This window comes from Setaria italica, chromosome V, assembly GCF_000263155.2.
Source record: "Setaria italica strain Yugu1 chromosome V, Setaria_italica_v2.0, whole genome shotgun sequence".
Lineage (NCBI taxonomy): Eukaryota > Viridiplantae > Streptophyta > Magnoliopsida > Poales > Poaceae > Setaria > Setaria italica.
In genome coordinates, this window is record NC_028454.1 from 28988107 (window position 1) to 29007246 (window position 19140).

General features: G+C 44.1%; 2 protein-coding genes across 2 annotated transcripts; both read left to right on the plus strand.

Moving 5' to 3' along the window:
* The first annotated feature begins 538 nt into the window (after nt 1–538).
* LOC101773272 lies at nt 539–5532 on the plus strand. The gene is made up of 3 exons (XM_004969124.3): nt 539–914; nt 2105–4280; nt 4771–5532. The coding sequence occupies exons 1-3, from the start codon at nt 640–642 to the stop codon at nt 5218–5220; spliced, it is 2901 nt and encodes a 966-aa protein (XP_004969181.1). The 5' UTR covers nt 539–639; the 3' UTR covers nt 5221–5532.
* A 2373-nt stretch (nt 5533–7905) lies between these two features.
* LOC111257347 lies at nt 7906–11636 on the plus strand. Its single transcript, XM_022826696.1, has 3 exons — nt 7906–8183; nt 8389–10696; nt 10922–11636. The coding sequence occupies exons 1-3, from the start codon at nt 7906–7908 to the stop codon at nt 11378–11380; spliced, it is 3045 nt and encodes a 1014-aa protein (XP_022682431.1). The 3' UTR covers nt 11381–11636.
* Nucleotides 11637–19140: the final 7504 nt, after the last annotated feature.

Sequence of the window (19140 nt, forward strand, 5' to 3'; positions counted from 1 at the left end):
ATGTAACAAATTGATAGTAAAAAAGAGATGTTGAATAGTTTTACTGCAAAAGGTACACCATTTTGTTCCCATTCAATTATCGTTTCACTAGGTTGTCTTTGTTCAACATATAACACCTCGTAATTAATTTCTATATAACTTAGGAAATTTTTGATATCTAAGGGGAGCTTTAGCTTCCGACCGTAGTTTTATGGGGAAAGGAAGTGAATCACACAATAGCACAAGAATACATGGAGCAAATCTCTTGGCCGTTCGCATGCATAGTAGTTCCACCTGTTAATAAGGATGTCCTTTTCTATAGTTAAATTAGAGCTTTGCTACTGCGGAGTGCGGACCATCCATTTGGTTACGTACGTCTAAATGGGTACTTCTTTATGAATTCTGGACCTGATACCTGATAGAGAGAGGCACAAAAGTGATGGGCCCGCGCATCTTCTGATAAAGAGGAAGGGAATACACAAAAGTTAATTAGACAACGTTCCCAGCTAAAGTTGTATCGTAATTATGATGCCACTTCCTTCACATGTAGAATTCTCCCGGGCTTATATATTTAATCCTTCACGCAGGGGACGACGCACACAGCCTTGAACTAATTCCTTCAGTTTAGACTAGCTGCCGAATTGAAGCTCACTGAGAAGGATGGCTGGCGCCGTGGCCGATCCGAACCATCATAGCATTGCCGTGACGGCGCCAGATCAGCCCCAAGGATCAACGGCGGTCGAGCCGCCATGGCTGGCTGCTCAGAGATGCCTGAACCGCTTCGTCCGCACCGTCGCGCTCTTGGAGAGGGCGGGCAACGGCCTCGGCACGCTCGCGTTCACGTGGGCGACCGTCGTCATCCTCGGCGGGTTCTCCACGAACCTGGGTCCGGATTTCTGGTACGCCACGGCGATAGTGTTCCTCGAGGCTTTCAGGTGCGTGCTAACCTCATTTCCTCCTCTTACAGAGACTCTTCATTATCTGACTTCCTTTCTCTTTCTTATTTATATGTGATTCTGGAGTGTCTATACGTAGGGCCTGTTTTCTTCCGCTTGCTAAACTTTAGCACCCGTCACATCGAATGTTTAGATACTAATTAGAAGTATTAAACGTAGACTATTTACAAAACCCATTACATAAGACGAATCTAAACGGCGAGACGAATCTATTAAGTCTAATTAGTCCATGATTTGACAATGTGTTGCTACAGTAAATATTTGCTAATGATGGATTAATTAGACTTAATTAGGCTTAATAGATTCGTCTTGCCGTTTAGATTCCACTTATGTAATTGGTTTTGTAAATAGTCTACGTTTACTACTCCTAATTAGTATCTAAACATTCGATGTGACACGTGCTAAAAATAAGACACGGGAAGAAAACGCTTCCGTAGTCTTGTTGTGACGCGATATAACCTCACTCTCTCCTTCGAGTACTACTATGCCATGTATGCTAAGAGTTTAAGAGATAAATCATTTATGATTAGTATTTGCCTAGTGCATCAATCCTGCTTCCGCGTAGGCTAATAATTTTAAGAGTACGTATTTGTCCTCTCTAATTTGTTTCTACTCCAACAAAATATCTAGCTTCTGGTCAGTAATAGTATGATAGGGGGCTTCATCTATATATCCTATGTTAACTTGTTGCTCAAATCACCTTGGCTTGTACTTTGTATGGTACAAACCGAGGACACAAACTGCATGCCCATCCTATTCGCCAAAAAAGAAAGCACCCATCCTTTTTTTGCAAAATTATTCTGTCTTCCTTTACGACTTAACTCTGTAGAAAGGTGCTTGTGCCGCCAGTGCAGCGATTCTTTGGGTTTTTGCCCTCACCGATCATGCAAAATTATTAAATATGTAAATTGATGAACCAAATGAATTAAATATAGGAACATCAACCAATAAGTCCTGCCTCGTACACATAACACATGTGGCATCTACTTGTTACCTCGAATGACACTTGCACACTAACCCTTTGTTATTTAGAACAGATATAGTATATAATATTATTGTATTCCAATTCTCAAGCTTGATATTGCTTTACAACGAAGTATTTGTTAGGCATATATGCACATAGGTCCCATTCATTTCGCTGATCTCTTTTGCTCGGTAATATGATCCAGGGTGTTTAGCCGTGAAAGCCGATCAGACGATGAGTTGTTGTTCAAGACAACAGGAAGCATTAGGCTGAAAAGGGTGAAACTCATAGGCAATGTACCTTATTACCTGAATGTAGGGATCGTGATGGTATCTCTGTACGGCACCATCGAATTTCTCCTCGTCCATTACAAATACCTTCCACAACCACCTCATCGCATGCCATATCACTTCGTTTTGCTGGCCGTGTTACTAGCGTTAGGGAGCATGGTGCAGCTTCCCACAATTGTCAAATACATGAAGAAGGGTCACCCATTACTGCAGGCAAGCCCATTAGTTGCAGTCCTAGCATTTGGTGGTGTACTCTTATGGACCAATGCTCCTGCACGATTTGCGGCATTGGTTGTTGCACCACTTTTTGTTGGATGCTTGCATAGTTTAATAGCGGCCTGCCTGAAAAAAACCGAAATACTACCTCATATTCCTAAATTGCTCCAGAAATTTGGTTCCTTGATATTCCCGGTTTGGATAGCTATTTCAGTGCCGATCGCATTTCGGTCTATGGGCATCCTCATACTGCTAGGGACGCTGCTTGTAGGCAACATCCAGATTCCCATGGCTCTGGCGCGGATCGGGCTCTCGTTGATGCGCCTATCCAGCAAGGAGAGCCATAAGGTCGTCCCGGGCGGTGAAAACAATAATGAGCACCTTGCACCAGCGCTCAGGATTTTTTACAGCATGGTGCTTGGCCAAGGGACGCTGTACATTCTTGCGTGCTTATGCGAGTCTGTACTCTTCCACTTCCTTCGGGGATATCTTGCAAGGGCACTAGGTGATGTCAAGGAGGGATTTGAATCTGTTGATATGTACTATGAGCATGCCTACGACAAGTGTATGGAAGATGGTGTGCTTGCTCAGGAGGACCTACATCTTGTGAGGTTCGCGGTTGACTCTCTCAACTCCAACTCACGCAACAGGAAGCTCGCCGCGGTCCAAATTCTGCACTCCCTTCTTCTGCCACGAGAGGCCTCTAACAAATTGCCTGACTCAGACAGAACCACCTGCACAAAGGCGGTTGTCACCTTGATCAGCATGCTGCGTTGGACTGGTCCAGACGATCAGATTATCAGGTTTTTCGCTGCAAAGATTGCCGCTGAGCTTGCTGGAGATCTCCTAATTGTTGGCATCCCAGGCACAATACAAATGGTATCTTCTCTTCTTGATTCTGATGCAAAGAATTCTTTGGTCAAGCAAAGCAATTCAGCTCAAATAGTGGATAACAATGAACAGTCCAATGATAATGGGCAACTAATAATAAGTCACGATTCAGCTACCACAGTGGACATGAAGGGGGTGGAAGTTCCTTATCAAACAGTAAAAATAATAAAAGATTATTCAGCCCATGCAGAAGCCAACAGCAAATGGTGGTGCAAAACATGGAAATTCTTGCTATCCGTCAAGGGGATGCTGTCAGTTCCAAAAGAAGGAAAAGAACCTTGGACGGATGAGGATTCGTTTCCTGTGCAGGGGATGATAATCCTTGAGAAACTCACTCACAATCCTGACAACTGTGCAGAAATCAACAGAGCAGCCGGACTCATACCGAAGATCATAGGCTTCATGAGCTATACCAACACGAACGCAACAAACATTAGCAAGGCGCGTCAAAAACTATGTATCACTTCAGCTTTGAAGTTGATTGCAAAGCTTGTGAGCACCGAAGGGGAAATTGGTTTGGCTCTCCGGCAGAAGATCTCAGAACAAGCTTTCCTACTCAGTAACCTCGCTGAAATTTTGGAGGATAGCCACACTGGAATGGATCAACAGCTCACAATGGTTATCATTTCAAAGCTTGCTCTTGATGACGAAACAAGACATGAGATTGGGAGCTTCCAATTGTTCATCACTAAGTTGATGCATGTATTTCTTGGTCGAGATGGATCAACAAACACATACTATGATTGTTCACTGCGAATGGTGGCAGCAGAAGCGCTGTCAAATTTGTCAATGGAGAATCCCGCCAACTGCTCATCTATCTTGGAGGAAACAAGATATGATCTTATTGATAACCTCAAGAAAATGATTCTGAATGATGAGTTTGCATGTTTTGCAGAAAGTCTACTGGAGAATCTGTGCTCTCACTCCAGAAACAAGCTGCAGCAACAAGAATCACGCGAGCACCTCTCGTCTGCCTTGCAAGGGGTGAGTCTTCTAAATTAGCTACATAAGGATGGTTCACTCTACATAAACGTTCATATAATCAGTGTTTTATGCATACATGTCTTCTACATTTGACGTCTTGTGTATCTTAGTTTTCCTTGAAGCAAAATTGACGGAGACCTGTGTAGCTTATTTACTTGTTGGTACTTTTGTCTGTGATTTTTGTCCACTGTTTGATCTGAAAAAATAATTACAAAAAATTAAATTTAAGGACTATTTTTGGTACTGGGTCCCACCAATCAAATTGGCAGTACTGGGTACTTCTCTTTAGGTATTTCAGGATACTTCCTTTATTTCCACCGTTAGATTTCTTGGAATGAACGGCTCTCATTTTTTCCAACCATTCTAAAATTTCTCTTCAAATGACGTCATTGCATATATTGTTTCATTGCCATAAAAGAACTAATTAATCAAGAAGTTGCACAAATGTTTAAATATTTATGTTAAATGTTTAAATATTTATGTTATATAGGTGTTGGTGAAAATGATGGTTGCCGAGGGCAAGCAACTGGAGTTCCTTATCGGCCTCGCCTCGCAGATCTATACTGTGATCCCTGAAAGTTTTGCCCACAAGCTAGAGTCACATGCCAATGCAACAGGACTCGTTCAAAAGCTGGTGGTTACACTCAATTCCAATAAGAAACCAAGTCATGAATATCCAAGGATGAGAAGGGTCGTTGTTGAGATGATAATATCGGTTGTGGTCTCGTGTCCACACTGCGCAATCATTTTCAGAGAACAAGGGATGATGGAAGCACTGACCAAGGTAGAGAGGACCCCATCCAAGGTGGAAAAGTACAGGGTTTTCTTCGGTGACACAGGAGTGGTTCTGGAGCGCGGCTTACCTCTGCGCGACCTAGTAGCTAGAGCCAAAGGGCTCATTGATCCTTCAACTCCAACTCCAGGTGCTCAACTATTGTGACATTGCATGATTAATCGTCATTGGTCAATCACCATCTACTGATGATAAAGCAAGAGACCGAAGCCATACTATTGTTGTATATGTGTTCTTGGTGCCAATCTTCCAGACAAGCACTGTCTTTATATGATTAAAAGAATGTAGTATTGTATATTCTAAATTGGTTTGACGATGTGTTTCTGGTCGCAGAGCTTTATACTACTTAAAAGCTGATGTAAAGAGGAATATCATTTTTCTACTTGCAGATGTTTTCCCTATTATATTTACGGTTGCACCTCTGTAAGAGTATTAATTAATATTGCCTTCCAGATGCTATCTTGTGACTGAGAAAGGTGGGATAGGCACTTGATCCTGTTGTTACCGTCCATTAGTTCTTAAGCCACCATTTGCCGTTTGAAACGTTTTGTAAAGAGGCGCCAGGCTTCTTGGAGAGCCACGCCAAATACTCCCTCCGTTTCAAAATACTATACGTTTTAGCTTTCCTAGATACATAACTTTACTATGTATCCAGACATAATACGTATCTAGATGTAGCACTATATATTCTTGTATTCTTTCTTGCAGAGGAATTGGAATGTATGTTTGTTTGGTAATCATGCATGTGTGCTGACTTGTTAGATATAGGTTTAGAGTTTATTTTAGAATATTTTTAAAATGATAGTGGTGCGTAATTTTTTAGAAAATATAATAGACCAATGACTATGATTATTAGAGTTTACATGATTGATGTTTGGTGTTTCTAATTTTCATGAGAATTTTTAGAATTTGTCTTTTTTGTAGCGTGTCTTATGAGAACTAACGTGGAGTCTCTGATGGAAAAAAAAAAGCCACGTTGCTACAAAACTATTACTTTGAACTACCTCTCATTTGTTAAATATTCAAACACAATACTTATATAGATATATACTTATTATCTTTATCTAATTATGATAGATTTTAGTCAGTAATTGGTCTATAACGTTTTCATCCAGATTTATCTTTTCACTTTGCATCGCAGGTGCATTTGAATTTATTTAATGGACCCTAAATTTGAGCTATAATTTTAACATAGAAATCTATATTCTCATCACTTCCTCTATATCTTTTGTAAATGGTGATGCACATCATGCGTAAATACCTTAATTATTATATCATATACCAATAGATGATTTAAAATCATATATTGGTGTATATTTTAACGTAACTAAGGTGATTTGTATGCTTACCTCATATTATTTTTAGTAATGGCATATATATGTGGTTAATATAGATGCAAAATTATTTTTTAAGTATTAGTGGTCGGCAATTTAGTTGCAAATTTAGGAAATTATTTTAAATATTATTTATAATAGTATAAGTGGGTAGTTTTGATGAAGATTAGGGGGTTACTTTAGTTTATTTTATACAATGGCAGAGGTGGGTAGTTTAGATACAGATTTAGGGGGTTACTTAAAATTTTTTCATAATAGCATATGTGCATAATTTTATAGAAAACACAATAGATCCAATGACTATGATGATTTGAGTCTACAGGCTAGATGTTTTGCTTTTTTTTTGAAAATTTCTCTCTTTTCTAAAGTGTCCACCTAGGATCATACGTGGCTGGAGGAGGTTTCAAAAGAAGTCTAACATGCAGGTTAGAAACGTCACTTTCCAATGCATGCAAAACATCTTTCCGTGATGCATGATTCTCCTCCACACGCGTCCATTCAGCTCTGTACATCACATACTCCTACAACTGTTCGCAGAGTCGCTGGAAACCCTCTGGAACGGGCAGACAAAACAGCCAGAGGAGACTCAAAATTCTCTGGAGATGGCAGACATGAGACATGTTTGGGCTGCTCCTGAAAGATGTCTGGGGTCATCAGAAATCTGGTGATAACTGCCTACTGCCCTGAATGCTCTGCTAGCTCCTCTTTGTTATCCATTTTCCCTTTGCTTAGTTAATCTTGCATCTAACAAACCGGCCACATAAACACCCTAATCAGTTTAGCAACAGTTCAGCTAGCAAGCCGATCATCAATGGGATTAGAAAAAAAATAAACCGAACGAGTTAGATATAAGAATATTTCTTTTATTCAGCTATCACTTGATTGCAAATCTAATCAAAATGGCTTGAACAATTTACCACATATTTAAAATATCTAGTCAGTAAACGTGGCAAAGTTCTGCGCTCAAGGTTAAGGATATCAGTGTTTCTTTGCATACCCACTCAATAGGGTCTGTCGGGTAGGTACCAACACAAAGCAGAAATTGAGCATCCCGTATCGAATTAGACTCGGACAGCACACTCCAGAAACCACTACCAACTTGGGTTTCACTAAAAAATGACGCCGATTCAGAGAATATTGTTATGCCTTTCTGATTTGGGAGTGTCCGGCGTAGTTAGGCTAACCATTTCTGTATTGTGGTCGTGATACACATGGAGTATATAGTTTATCAGCAGCACTGCAGTGGAGTGAACGCGCCACGCGCAAAGTACGTAAAGGCTGTAAAAGCTGTGATCTTAACAGTATTTAGCAACAAGCTTTCCGTCCGTCCAACCACTCCACACCTTTGTTGCCGGACTAATCATTCCGTCCACACTGAGTAGAAGTAATTAAGTGACAGACAGACCAGCGCCGAGCTGGTGGCGGAGTGAGGAACAGTAGCAAGCTAAATAGCCCAGCCCAGACCGGTGCCACCGTACATACGAGGGACCGACAAACAATGGCGAGCCAGAAAGACACCGGCGGCCGCGAGCTTTCCATCCAAGTGCCGGCTGCACGCGGCGTGTTGCCGGGTCGGAGGAGGAAGAGTGCCACAGCTAAGCAGGAGCGGAGGCTGAATGGATTTGTTCTCTTTGTTGCCTCGGGGGAGTGGGCGGGCAATGCCTTCGGCACGCTGGCTTTCCTTTGGGGGACAGTGGTCTTGCTGGGCGGGTACTGCAAGGACCTCAAATCAGAGTTTTGGTACGCAACGGCCGTGATCTTCATAGAAGCCTTCAGGTACCCTTAGTATATATCTGCTACCCTGCCAGATTAAAAGGGGAAAAACTAGTTACAGTACTATCGTTTTAGCTGCTACTCCTACAAGAATTAATGTGTTGTAGATAAACATCGATCTTGACGTTAAGACGGAGTTCTGCTATATACTGTGTTTTTTTTAACCTCCCCCAACACCTTAATACTCTGCTGTTTTGCTCGTCTTCAGGATGTTCAGCCGCAACTACAGATTGGACGACCAGTCGTTGTTCAGGACTACAAGGGCGATCAGAGCCATAAGTTCACCTTTTGTTCGCATGCTCGTGCGACCGCAGGAATGGAATGAACTGGAGGCTATCTTGGGTTTGTCCATCTATCTTCTTGTAAATTTGTCCCAACGGCTTCAACTGCGATTCGCGTATCTGAGCATCGTAATGGCGGTGTTAATAATTCTGATGAGCAAGCTGCAGTTTCCAGGGGCTCTTCAGCTGATGAGTCGGCTCCGACGGTACCGGCGGCTGCTGCTCTGGGCTGTCCTAGCTGCCCTCCTGATTCTCGCTGCGTTACTCATATGGGTGCGGGTAAAACCAGCAGCAGCGCAACCACAAGGTCGCCTGGGAAAGGTACCACTGTTGTGGATTGCCCTAGACCAAGATGTTATCTTTTGGGCTTCTCAGTTAGCAGCTATCGTAGCACAGGTTGTGGCAGTGTTACTTCTCAACTTTAGACCACGCATCATTGCCAACCTAACAGACCGACCCTGTGGCCGCAAACTGCTATCTTGGGCTAAAGTAATTCTAATCATGAGTTGGCTTGGTTATTTGGTGTCGCGTTACATCGACCCCCTAGCAACGGCACCAATATCATATTGGGCCCGGTATTTGAACTCAATGGGCCTACCATTAGCTACATTGGTTCTCTCACTTGGCAGCCTACAGACCCCGGCAAATGGTTCCTCTAGCCAACTGACTGACATCACCCTGCACATATGCTTCTTTGGCCAACTGTTGTCGTACTCATTAAGGGTCGCCTCAGACCTCCTGACAGTGTTTGCACTGCTAGTGGTGCTACTGGTTGGCAACCTGCAGATTCCGGCGGCTGTCGCACCAATTGTGATATCGTCGGTGCGCCTTGGTTGTCTGGCTCACCATGCTCACCAACAACACACTGAAAAAGACTTAGTGACATCTGTAGTGTTCTTCTACGTGCTGGCGCTCTGCCAAGGGACACTCTACATTGTGGCATGCATCTCCCATCTCTTCTCTTTCTTCCTCCGTAGATCCCTAGCACGCCAGTCGGGACTCAAAGGCAAGCGGGGAGCAAGAACTGTCGACCTGTACTACAACTGCGTCTACCTCAAGTGCATGGAAACCGGTATTCTTGCTGCAGGGAAGGAGATCAGCCTCGCTCGCTTCGCCATTGACTCCTTGAGTTCCAACTCGCGCAAAGAGCAGCTCGCCGGGGTCCTCATTCTTGACAGCCTGCTGCAACAAAAGGAAGATCTCGTCTCAAGGATCGCCTGCTCCAGCAAAGCAGTGTCCGCCTTGATCGGCATGCTTGGCTGGACAGATGGTCACGACGGAGATATCAGGCTGTTGGCCGCCAGGGTCACTGCCAAGCTCGCTGGCAGCCTCAGGGTCGCAGCGACTCCTGGCATGCTCAAGTTGGTTTCCTCACTCCTTGATGCCAAGGATCAGCTTGCAACAGGATTAATTTCACCAAAGGATGTTGGTGGCAATAACACCCCACGCAGTGCCGGAATCAAACCATGGAGAAATGATTCATATGTTAGCCGGCGTTGGCGGAGGATGAAAGAAAGATGGACTGTTCCAGAAGAGCCGCCCTTGACGCATCAGGACTCCTTCCCTGTGCTTGGCATGCTAATTCTCGAGAGGCTCGCTTCTGATCATGACAACTGTGCAGAAATTTGCAGGGCCACGGATCTCATCTCAAAGATCTCAGGGTTCGTAAGCTACATTAGCGACAATAGTGCGCAGCAGAAAGCAGTGGTCTGCTCATCATTGAGCTTGGTAAGGAGGCTTGCAATCACTGGCGGGAAAGTGGGCGTGTTGCTCCGGCAAGAGCTGTGGGAGGACCCCTTCTTGCTGGACAACCTTGTAGGTATATTGGAAGATAGCCGCAGCAGCATTAAAGTATGGGAGCCAGCCATGGATATCATAGCTAAGTTGGCCTTGGCAGAGGAGGCAAGGAAGGAGATTGGGAGCAACAAAGTGATTATTGGCAAGCTGATGCACGCATTTCTTGGGCGATATGGACCAACCAACATGCACTACTGCCAACCGTTGCGATTGGCTGCAGGAGAAGCACTGGCAAATCTTGCAATTGATAACCCTGAAAACTGCTTAGTCATCTTGGAGGAACCGGGATACAAACTTATCAAGGATCTCAATGATATGCTATGGCACAATGAGTACAGATATGTTGCTGCAACTCTTCTGCAGAATCTGTGTGAGCACTCCAGAGACAAGATGTGCAGTCTAGGTGCAAATGAGCACCTCTCGTATGCCTTGCCAGTGGTGAGTCTCTCAGTTTCTACTTAGAGAAAGTTTTAGCTGTTCACTTAAATTTTTTTCATCTATAACTACGTGTGGAAATCTGTTATAATATGGATAACACAACAATAAGAGTGGCAAATATACAAGTTTCTGTTTTCCATGCACATATTTTTTTGTTTTCATTATTGCCTAATAGTTATGAAGCAATCATTGAGTTACCTTACATCTTGAGCACACAATATGCAGGTGATGGAAAACATTGTGGCTGTGGAAGGAAAACAGATGGAGATCCTAATTGGCCTTGCGTCACAGATCTGTAATATCATCCCTGAATGTGTTGTCCACTCTCTTGAATCACATCTTAGCGTATCAGCATTTGTTCAGAAAATGGTGAGTGCACTCCATGCCAACAAGAAACCGAGACCTGAACACCCAAGGATGAGAAGAGTGATAGTTGAGCTCACAGTATCCATCATAGAATCGCATCCTCACTACTCAACCATTTTCATAGAAGGAGGGATGATGGAAGCTCTGTCAAGGATAGAAAGTATCTCATCTAAAGTGGAAAGGTACAGGATCTTCTTTGGCAATGCAGGGGTGGTTTTGGAGAGCGGCTTACCTCTGCCGACTACAGTGGTGAGAGCAAAAGGGTTATTTGATTCTGCAACTTCAGGAGTCCATCATTGCTCAACACATATTCATTGATTATATATTATTTTGTTGTCATTATGAAATATATGGCACGGAGCCATTTGTAATCAATTAGGAAAGAAGGGGATTAGAGACGGCGCCGAGCAAGGCTTAAACACGCGTTGGCGTGGACACAGGTAGTGCAATTGGAAAACGAGCTAACACTCGTTCTTCATTGTGTTTTATTTGTTTGATTCATTGTAGCTGAATATGTTTAGGGGATTGGGGACGAATTTCCATATGTGAACCATAAGATTTTTTTGTGGTTCCAGGATAACCGAGTCATGTTTCTCTTATTCTTCATTTTGTTCTACTGGTCATCAACCCGTGGAATCGCATGGGTTAGGTTGGAAAGCTATTTTTTATTACTTCCAGTAATTTATTGTGGCTTTTCCTATAGGTTGCTCAATTCCTGAGGAAGGGGCATACCTCAAAATGTTAAGTTATAGATATTAGTCGAGCATGAATTTTCTTCGTGTATAATATCGATTTGAGTCTATCATTTTTGTAGCCTACCTTTGTGTGCATTATGTGCTGGCCTTGCTAGCCTTACAAAAATCAAGCATGAAAGAACCCAAACACATTGAACATGTCTTTGTTGGAAAACCACATATTGCCTTCCTCATTGTCTTACAATCACGCTTTTAGCTTAGTTTTAGTTATCAACTACATAATCTACATTTTTCCAGTAAATACCCCCTCCGTCCGTCCACGAAAACTTCAATTCTATCATATAAAAAGACTTAAGAGTACAGTCCTAGATATTGGACCACAAATAGGGCCCACTTAATTACCTGCATGACGTGATTTACACCAGCATAAAAAGAAAGCACGCCTCAATTAGTGGATTTGGCTAATTAATCAGGGTATCAAGGTAATTTGACAATAGAAAAAAATATAATTGCACTCCTAATCGGAGGGAGGGAGTATTGTGTTACCTCGAAGCCGTTGCCATGCCCTCACAGCCAAGTCATTCACATTATCCACCCGGTGCTCATCTTTCTATATAGGGTCCGCCTCCTTTCTATTTATTTTCTTTATTAAAAAATGAATGCAACTGAAAGTGAGAGATACGAAGAGGGCAACAGGCACAGCCGCACAGGGTAAGCAGACCTCAGCAACGATGCGCGAATCACCATGAGCAGTCCAGTCCATCACCTGAACCTTAACTTCTCATCATGATTGCGCATCGGCTTCACACGAATACTCCCTCCGTCCCACTCCGTCCCAGTATAAAAGACGTTTGAGGGTTCACAAGAAGTTTCAAAATATTTGACATTTTAGCTCTGGTGGCCTAGATGAAGTAGTAGGCGAGTACAGCAGCTGTCAATCAATCAATTTTCTGTCATCCACTACATGGAATAAAAAAAATGCAGGCGATGGGAAAGCTCTCCAGCCTTATCCTCTCACTCGCATGCACAGCCATCCGCTCCCCGCCTCCTACCTCTCCGTCTCCGTCAGGCTCCCGGCTCTCCACTCACGACCGCGAGCTGCGCGAGGCAAGGTAGGCCGACGCGCTCACCTCCTTCTCTCTCCGCTCTTCCGCGCCTCCTTCCTCCTCTCCACGAATCCTCGTTCCTCATCCGGCTCCACGCTCCTTGCAGCCAGCTCCGCCTTTGCCGATCTGCATGGTGCCGCCGGCCGCTGACGCCGCCTCCCCTCCTTCCTCGGCGACGGCTGGCCCTGGCGGACCGGTGGCGAGCCGATGACTGCGGCCCGACGCCCCTTCCCTCCCCGTCTCCTCTCCCCGTCCCCATCTCCTCCGTCTCCCCATCTCCACCACCACCACATCTCCTAGTCTTCGATCTCCCCAGCCACCCAACACCTACAGCATCGAGCATGGCCGGCGCTGTGCGGCACCGCCGTCTCCCCGACCGCGTAGCCTGGATCCGCCGCCGTACCTGGTCGAAGCAGCGCGGCGCAAAACTGAGAACCAGCAGCAGCGAAAGCAATGGGAGCCCTGATCCCATTGTCAAGCCGGTGCTCCATGATGGTGATTCGGCCTCCAAGCTCGCCCTGAAGGTGGGGGGGACGGCGACGACTATGGGACACGCTCCCCCAAGTTAGGGAGCGGCGGCGACGGCGGCAGCTGCGGTCCCAACATGGGCACCTGCGGCTGCGATGGGAGCCCGAAGCACATCATGGAGGCGGGCGGCGACGACGGTGACGATGTCAGCTACTCTCCCATGTTGGGGTGCTGCTACTGCAATGAGATACAAAAGCACCTTGTGGCGGAGGAGGGCGGTTGTGAAGGCACCTGCCCTCTCAACTTTGGGAGCTGTGATTGCGATGGGAGTCCGAAGCACGCCAGACGTTCTCGCCTGCGTGTGGACCCCGACGGACAATTGTACGTTGTCGACTCAGAAGCTGAAGACAGTGCCCTGGAGGAGAGCTGTCGTCCAGTACTCCGCCGAGGTCAAGGGGCCTTTGGCCGTCGATCTGCTGCAATGGGCGAGGTGGCCTTGGAGGCAGGCACAACCAAAGCTACCGCGGTTGCCGGCGGCGAAATGACCGAAGAGATGGTTCAGTACATCGAGCAATGCCTTACCGGCATCGAAGAGGCCAACAGGAAAGTCTTTATCCCCTGGATCAAGGTTGCCATCACTTCTACCTACACCCAGTACTAGTTGTCATGTGTGCATAGTATCTATGATGATGAATTGCTGCTTTTGTGTGTTTGACTGACTATGTTATGCAGTGTGATTCCATCTTGCTAATATATCGAAGTTAGCTTTTGGGTATGAACTAGGCTGAGTAAATTAATTTGCATGATGTAGAACTCCTCATGTCTTTCTTTTAATCGAGATTGGAAAATTATTTGCCTCTAGTTTTATGACCAAGGCTGAGTGCATGTACGCCAATGCATTTAGAGGTTGGTACAACTCCGCTATCTCAACATTAGGAATGAAATTCGCTCGTTGTCACCAGAACAGCACAGCCGACTATTGTTTTTGCAGTCTAGTAAAAATATGTGAAGCTCTATTATTGGAAATACAAACCTGGAGCTTAGCTTAGCTGAACAGATGGTGTTTTTAGCGGCAGGAAATGCATGAACACGATTAAGTAGGAATTCAGAGAAACCAAACTAGTTTTTATACATGCACCACAAAAGGCTTTCCTTCACCTCCACTAGGATTACAAGATACTAAACGTATGTACAAGTACACACATAACAGTAGCAGTACATTAAGCAAAAGCTAGACATCCATATCCCATTGTCGCTGCACACCTCAAAAGCTTAACAAACAATTCCATTAGTTGTTCAACAACTCAATGGCCTTCTGAACTATCTCCCTGTCGCAACTAAGAGATTTGGGAAGCATGCCTGCTGCCTCCAACCTCGGCTTATTCATGTGGGGGATCTTGTACCTATCCCCTCCATTATCTTTCATAACCTCAACCATGCATCCTTGTAGCGTCAGGAATACCCTATTTAGAATAAAAGGGTTGTAGTTTTCATATTCCTTGATCACATTTGCGATAAGGTCATCCATGTTTCTGGATGTCGTTCTATCTGTCAACGACTGAAGAGATGCAAAGAAACTAAGGTCTAGGCAATTCATATCAGGTGAATTAGCAGGTTGATTCATTATGCGTATATCAAGGCCGGTATAGGCAACTGCTGCTATAAAATCAGGATCATCGGCGCGGATATGTGAGGGAGCATTGTCCTGCTGTATCCAAATTATCTCGTTGGCATCTTCTCGAGGCCAACAAATGCGTATAGCTTCTAGAAGTTTTGTGATCATATAAGATCGCATTGTTTGTCTATCAACCTTCATTGTCTTCGTGATAGGAGTGCCCCTGGGCCTATTGCCACTTTTTCTTTGTGCCGGTTCCTGAAAGTACAAAGATTGTTATGAGAATATAGTTGTACTCATTCTTATATCTCGAAACAAGAATAAAACATGACCGAGATTGGTACCTCACGGACAAAAGGCCAACAACCTAACTTGCCATCAAAATAACATCTACCTTCAGCATCAAACCTAGGCTATGTAACTCCAGAATAAAACATGACTTTCTCAATGGCATTCTTGTTTTGCACTGTCCTGTGGGGGTCTTCTTCGTCTGGAGCCATGTACATCTTATTTTTCTTTCTTGTCCCATTGAACCACTTCTCATCTGTGTGGATTATATCTTTCATGTGTCTGAACTTGGGGTTAGTTGGTAGCGTACTTGGTTCTAGCATAGAGAGACACCATTGCAGCCTCCACTTTTTATTTGCTTCCTTCAAATAGGGCCTCAGTGAGTTGGAGTGTCGTCGTAGCAATCCTTGCCTGAATGCTCTATGCAGAGTGCTTTTATGGACACCTAGAGTATTTGCAAGTGACCTTATAGTACCCCTTTTGCTTAGGGGAATATCTGGAACTCTAAAGACGTCCACTTGAACTTTTTTACGACCGCAGTTCTTAGGTTTCAAACCCTTGACATCAACTGGTATGCCCTATGCCCAACATTTTTTTGCTCTCTTCCATACACGTTGCATGGTACGTATACGGACATTGTACTTTGCAGCAATAATAGTTGTACTATTTCTTTTTAATTTTCCATTGTTACTGCTCCGAAGCAAATCTTGAAATATGTCATGTCTTTGTCTATCTGTTAAATTCTTCAATCATGTGGGGCTTGATCATGATTTGCTTGGTCATCATCTACACCATCATGTGCTTGCTCATCCTCTTCAGCATCATGTGCTTGGGCATTCTCTTCGTCATCATGGGTTTGCTGATCCTCTTCACCATCTGAGTCCGACAACTCCTCTTCATCAAAGGCGATGTCTACAGTTTCAGTGTACACGCCAAACACCTCTATGAGATCATCCAAGGCATCTTGTTCACCTGGATAAAAATAGAAATGATCAATACAAATCATTTTGGACTTGGAGCTAATAAATGTGTTGTAGGACCTTTTTATTTGTATCACATGCTGAGGATATGTAGACAATTAATCTTTTTTGGATCACACATGCTGCAGATTTGCACACAATTAATAATTTTACCTAGGATGTGCATTAAATCTGATTTTTTCAGCAAACATAAGTCTATGCTCAAGTCACTAATTGGAAATAATCACATGTCAGCAAGTGTTCTTGTTCACTGCCCTGTTGAGGAAGATTCAAATCAAAGGGATGGCAATGAACTGGTGCATCATCAAAGAGGCCAGGTAAGGCATTTGCTCCCCCACTAAAGTCATTCATGAGATCTTGTATGGCATCTTGTTTGTCTTGTGAAGCTCTAGCATTTCCTGCACCAAAATTTGTTAATGGTTGTATGTATTATCAGTACATAGATGATGATATTTTTGTTTTGCAAATTTTTGTGCTACTAATGGAAATACCCATCTGTTAGCAGGTTTCCTTGTTCTCTTTCAAGTTGATGATCACTCAGAGTAAATGGATGCCCAACATTCTGACCTGCTACAATAAAAAGATTTAGGAGAAAGTACACACTTATTCTAGGAGAAACTAAATAAGTACATACTGATCTTAGGAGAATGATATTAAACCAGGGAGAGAGAGGGAGAGGGAGAGGGAGAGAGGGAGAGAGAGAGGTGAGGGGGAGAGAGAGCTAGAGAGAGAGAGGAGAGAGAGAGGGGCATAGAGAGAGCAAGAGAGAGAGGGGGGAGAGAGAGCTAGAGAGGGAGAGAGAGAGAGAGCTAGAGAGAGAGGGGGAGATAGATAGAGAGAGGGGGGAGAGCTAGAGAGAGGGGGAGAGAGCTAGAGAGAGAGAGAGAGAGAGATGGATTTGCTAACCTTGATAAAATGCTTGTTCACCAGTTTGACCCACATCCTGCAAGGGATCATCATCATCTTGAGCTTCAGCAGGACTGCTGTTGAGATCTGGCAACTTCTCCCCTCCGTCCTCTGGTGGTGCATTCAAATCCACTAAGAGCGCATTCAAATCCACTAAGAGCTTGGCCATGTAAACGACGGGGTGAATGTTTGAAATGAAACAGGCAAGATAAGGTAGTTGGCTTCAACATGGAGGAAGATTTACAGAAATGGCGCGTGCTTTGAATTTTTGTTTTCGCATGTCTATGTAAAAAATCACTAACTGCATTTTTGGCGCTAAGTGTGTTTGGCGCCTCATGCAACGTATTTTGTTGAAAGTTTAAATAATGCTAGTGCTGGCCGAAGTGTTGGTTGTACTATTATTTAATGCAAAAATGGTGCACGTCTTTCAGCCTGTCCCTTTGAGCAATGATTGCATTATAGGGGTGCTGTGGTCTTTTACCCCACTCCTTGGTTCCTGTGTGCACTCCCAGAATGTCTTTTATATTGGGACGGAGGGAGTATGCACTAACCTCGCTAAGTACCGGACGCGGTATCGCTTAGTCGATACTAAATGGTGCATTTAGTACCAATCGGTACTAAACTGCGAGCCACGTCACACTATTACGGACGACATTTTAGTATTGGTTGGTTTTAACTAAAGTTTATTCCTTTTCTTTTTTTACCCTTTTGTTTTAATTCGTATTCGTATGCGATGAAGCTTTTACTAATAATATTACGTTAATATATCAACCCATTCAAATCCAAGTATCACAAGTATTAACCCATTCAAATCATTAACACTCGATAGTTCATACATTTAAGATCTCAGAGAGAACAAGTTCAAATCCATAAGAAAAGGATACGGTAGGAGTACATCCATGCATGCTACATATTTAATAATTCGCTTTGCTTATGTAGATGTGCCACATAGCTTAAGTCTCCAATCGTAAAGCCTACAACTTCATCAATATAAGTTAGAGCATGAATTAGTGCACTCTCTAACTTCACAAGAACGGTCACATGCACTACCATAAATCTCGAACAATGGAGACGACGTCAGCTGAAATTGCCTGGAGCTTGAAATCTCGTGTGTCTCGGGTTTCCATCAGTGTAACTGTAATTCAACACATACGAGATTTAAGTTAGAATCGCATGAAAGCTCATTGCCGCAAGGTTTGACAAAGACCTCCTAAAATAAGACAATGTGATGAAATTTAAAAGATATAATATAATTAAAGATAAAAGGATGATCATAACAGGATGCGAGTCACTCATGAAAAGACATCGGGTTGTGCTCATATCCGACCAGCAATACGATAGTGTGATGCATGCCGGGCACCAAAGATGTCCTGGATTTTTTTTTAAAAAAAAGATAGTGTATCTCTCTATTTTTTTTGGCAAATTTTGCTATAGGGCACTGTATTTTCGTGGTAGCTGACGCTGAAACCGGGAAAATTAGATGTGCCATTTTCAGCGCAGCCAATTTCACGAAAACACTGTGGCGTAGGCGCGTAGCTAATCTTGCTAATCTTTTAAGCTCTTCTAGTTGGCATAGTAAGAAAGATGTCGAAAGACTGAATGCTCTTGGAGAGGACAATCACTGTTAATCCGTTATCCTTGATCCTCTTTCAGAATTAAGATTACCGTCGTTCGGTCTGCTTCTGTTTCTGCGATCAGGCCGGGCCCAGCCAAAGCAGTCCAAGCCTAGATTCGGCCTCGGTCCAAGTCCATGCAAGCCGACGATACAGGGACCCATCTGTCCCACCTGACAGCGATCAGACACGGCCTCCCACCTGCTCGAACATCGCGCCCAGGGAGTCCCAGACGGCCTCGCATCACTGACAGCTGAGCCCCAGTTACATGGTCCCACAGGCCATCGAAGTCGACCCCTCCCAAACCAAACACGCCTCCCCTGATCCTCTCGGCCATCGCATCTCCGCTTCGCCTCCCTTCGGTTGCCTCCTCCCGCGGCCCCGCTTCCCATCCCCAACGAGTCCCC

Bases quoted from the DNA above. Each gene is read 5' to 3' on its own strand.
- LOC101773272 (XM_004969124.3), top strand. From the start codon at position 640: ATGGCTGGCGCCGTGGCCGATCCGAACCATCATAGCATTGCCGTGACG. The intron at 915-2,104 runs GTGCGTGCTAAC...AATATGATCCAG, and splicing joins GTGTTCCTCGAGGCTTTCAG to GGTGTTTAGCCGTGAAAGCC. The intron at 4,281-4,770 runs GTGAGTCTTCTA...TATGTTATATAG, and splicing joins TCTCGTCTGCCTTGCAAGGG to GTGTTGGTGAAAATGATGGT.
- LOC111257347 (XM_022826696.1), top strand. From the start codon at position 7,906: ATGGCGAGCCAGAAAGACACCGGCGGCCGCGAGCTTTCCATCCAAGTG. The intron at 8,184-8,388 runs GTACCCTTAGTA...GCTCGTCTTCAG, and splicing joins ATCTTCATAGAAGCCTTCAG to GATGTTCAGCCGCAACTACA. The intron at 10,697-10,921 runs GTGAGTCTCTCA...CACAATATGCAG, and splicing joins TCTCGTATGCCTTGCCAGTG to GTGATGGAAAACATTGTGGC.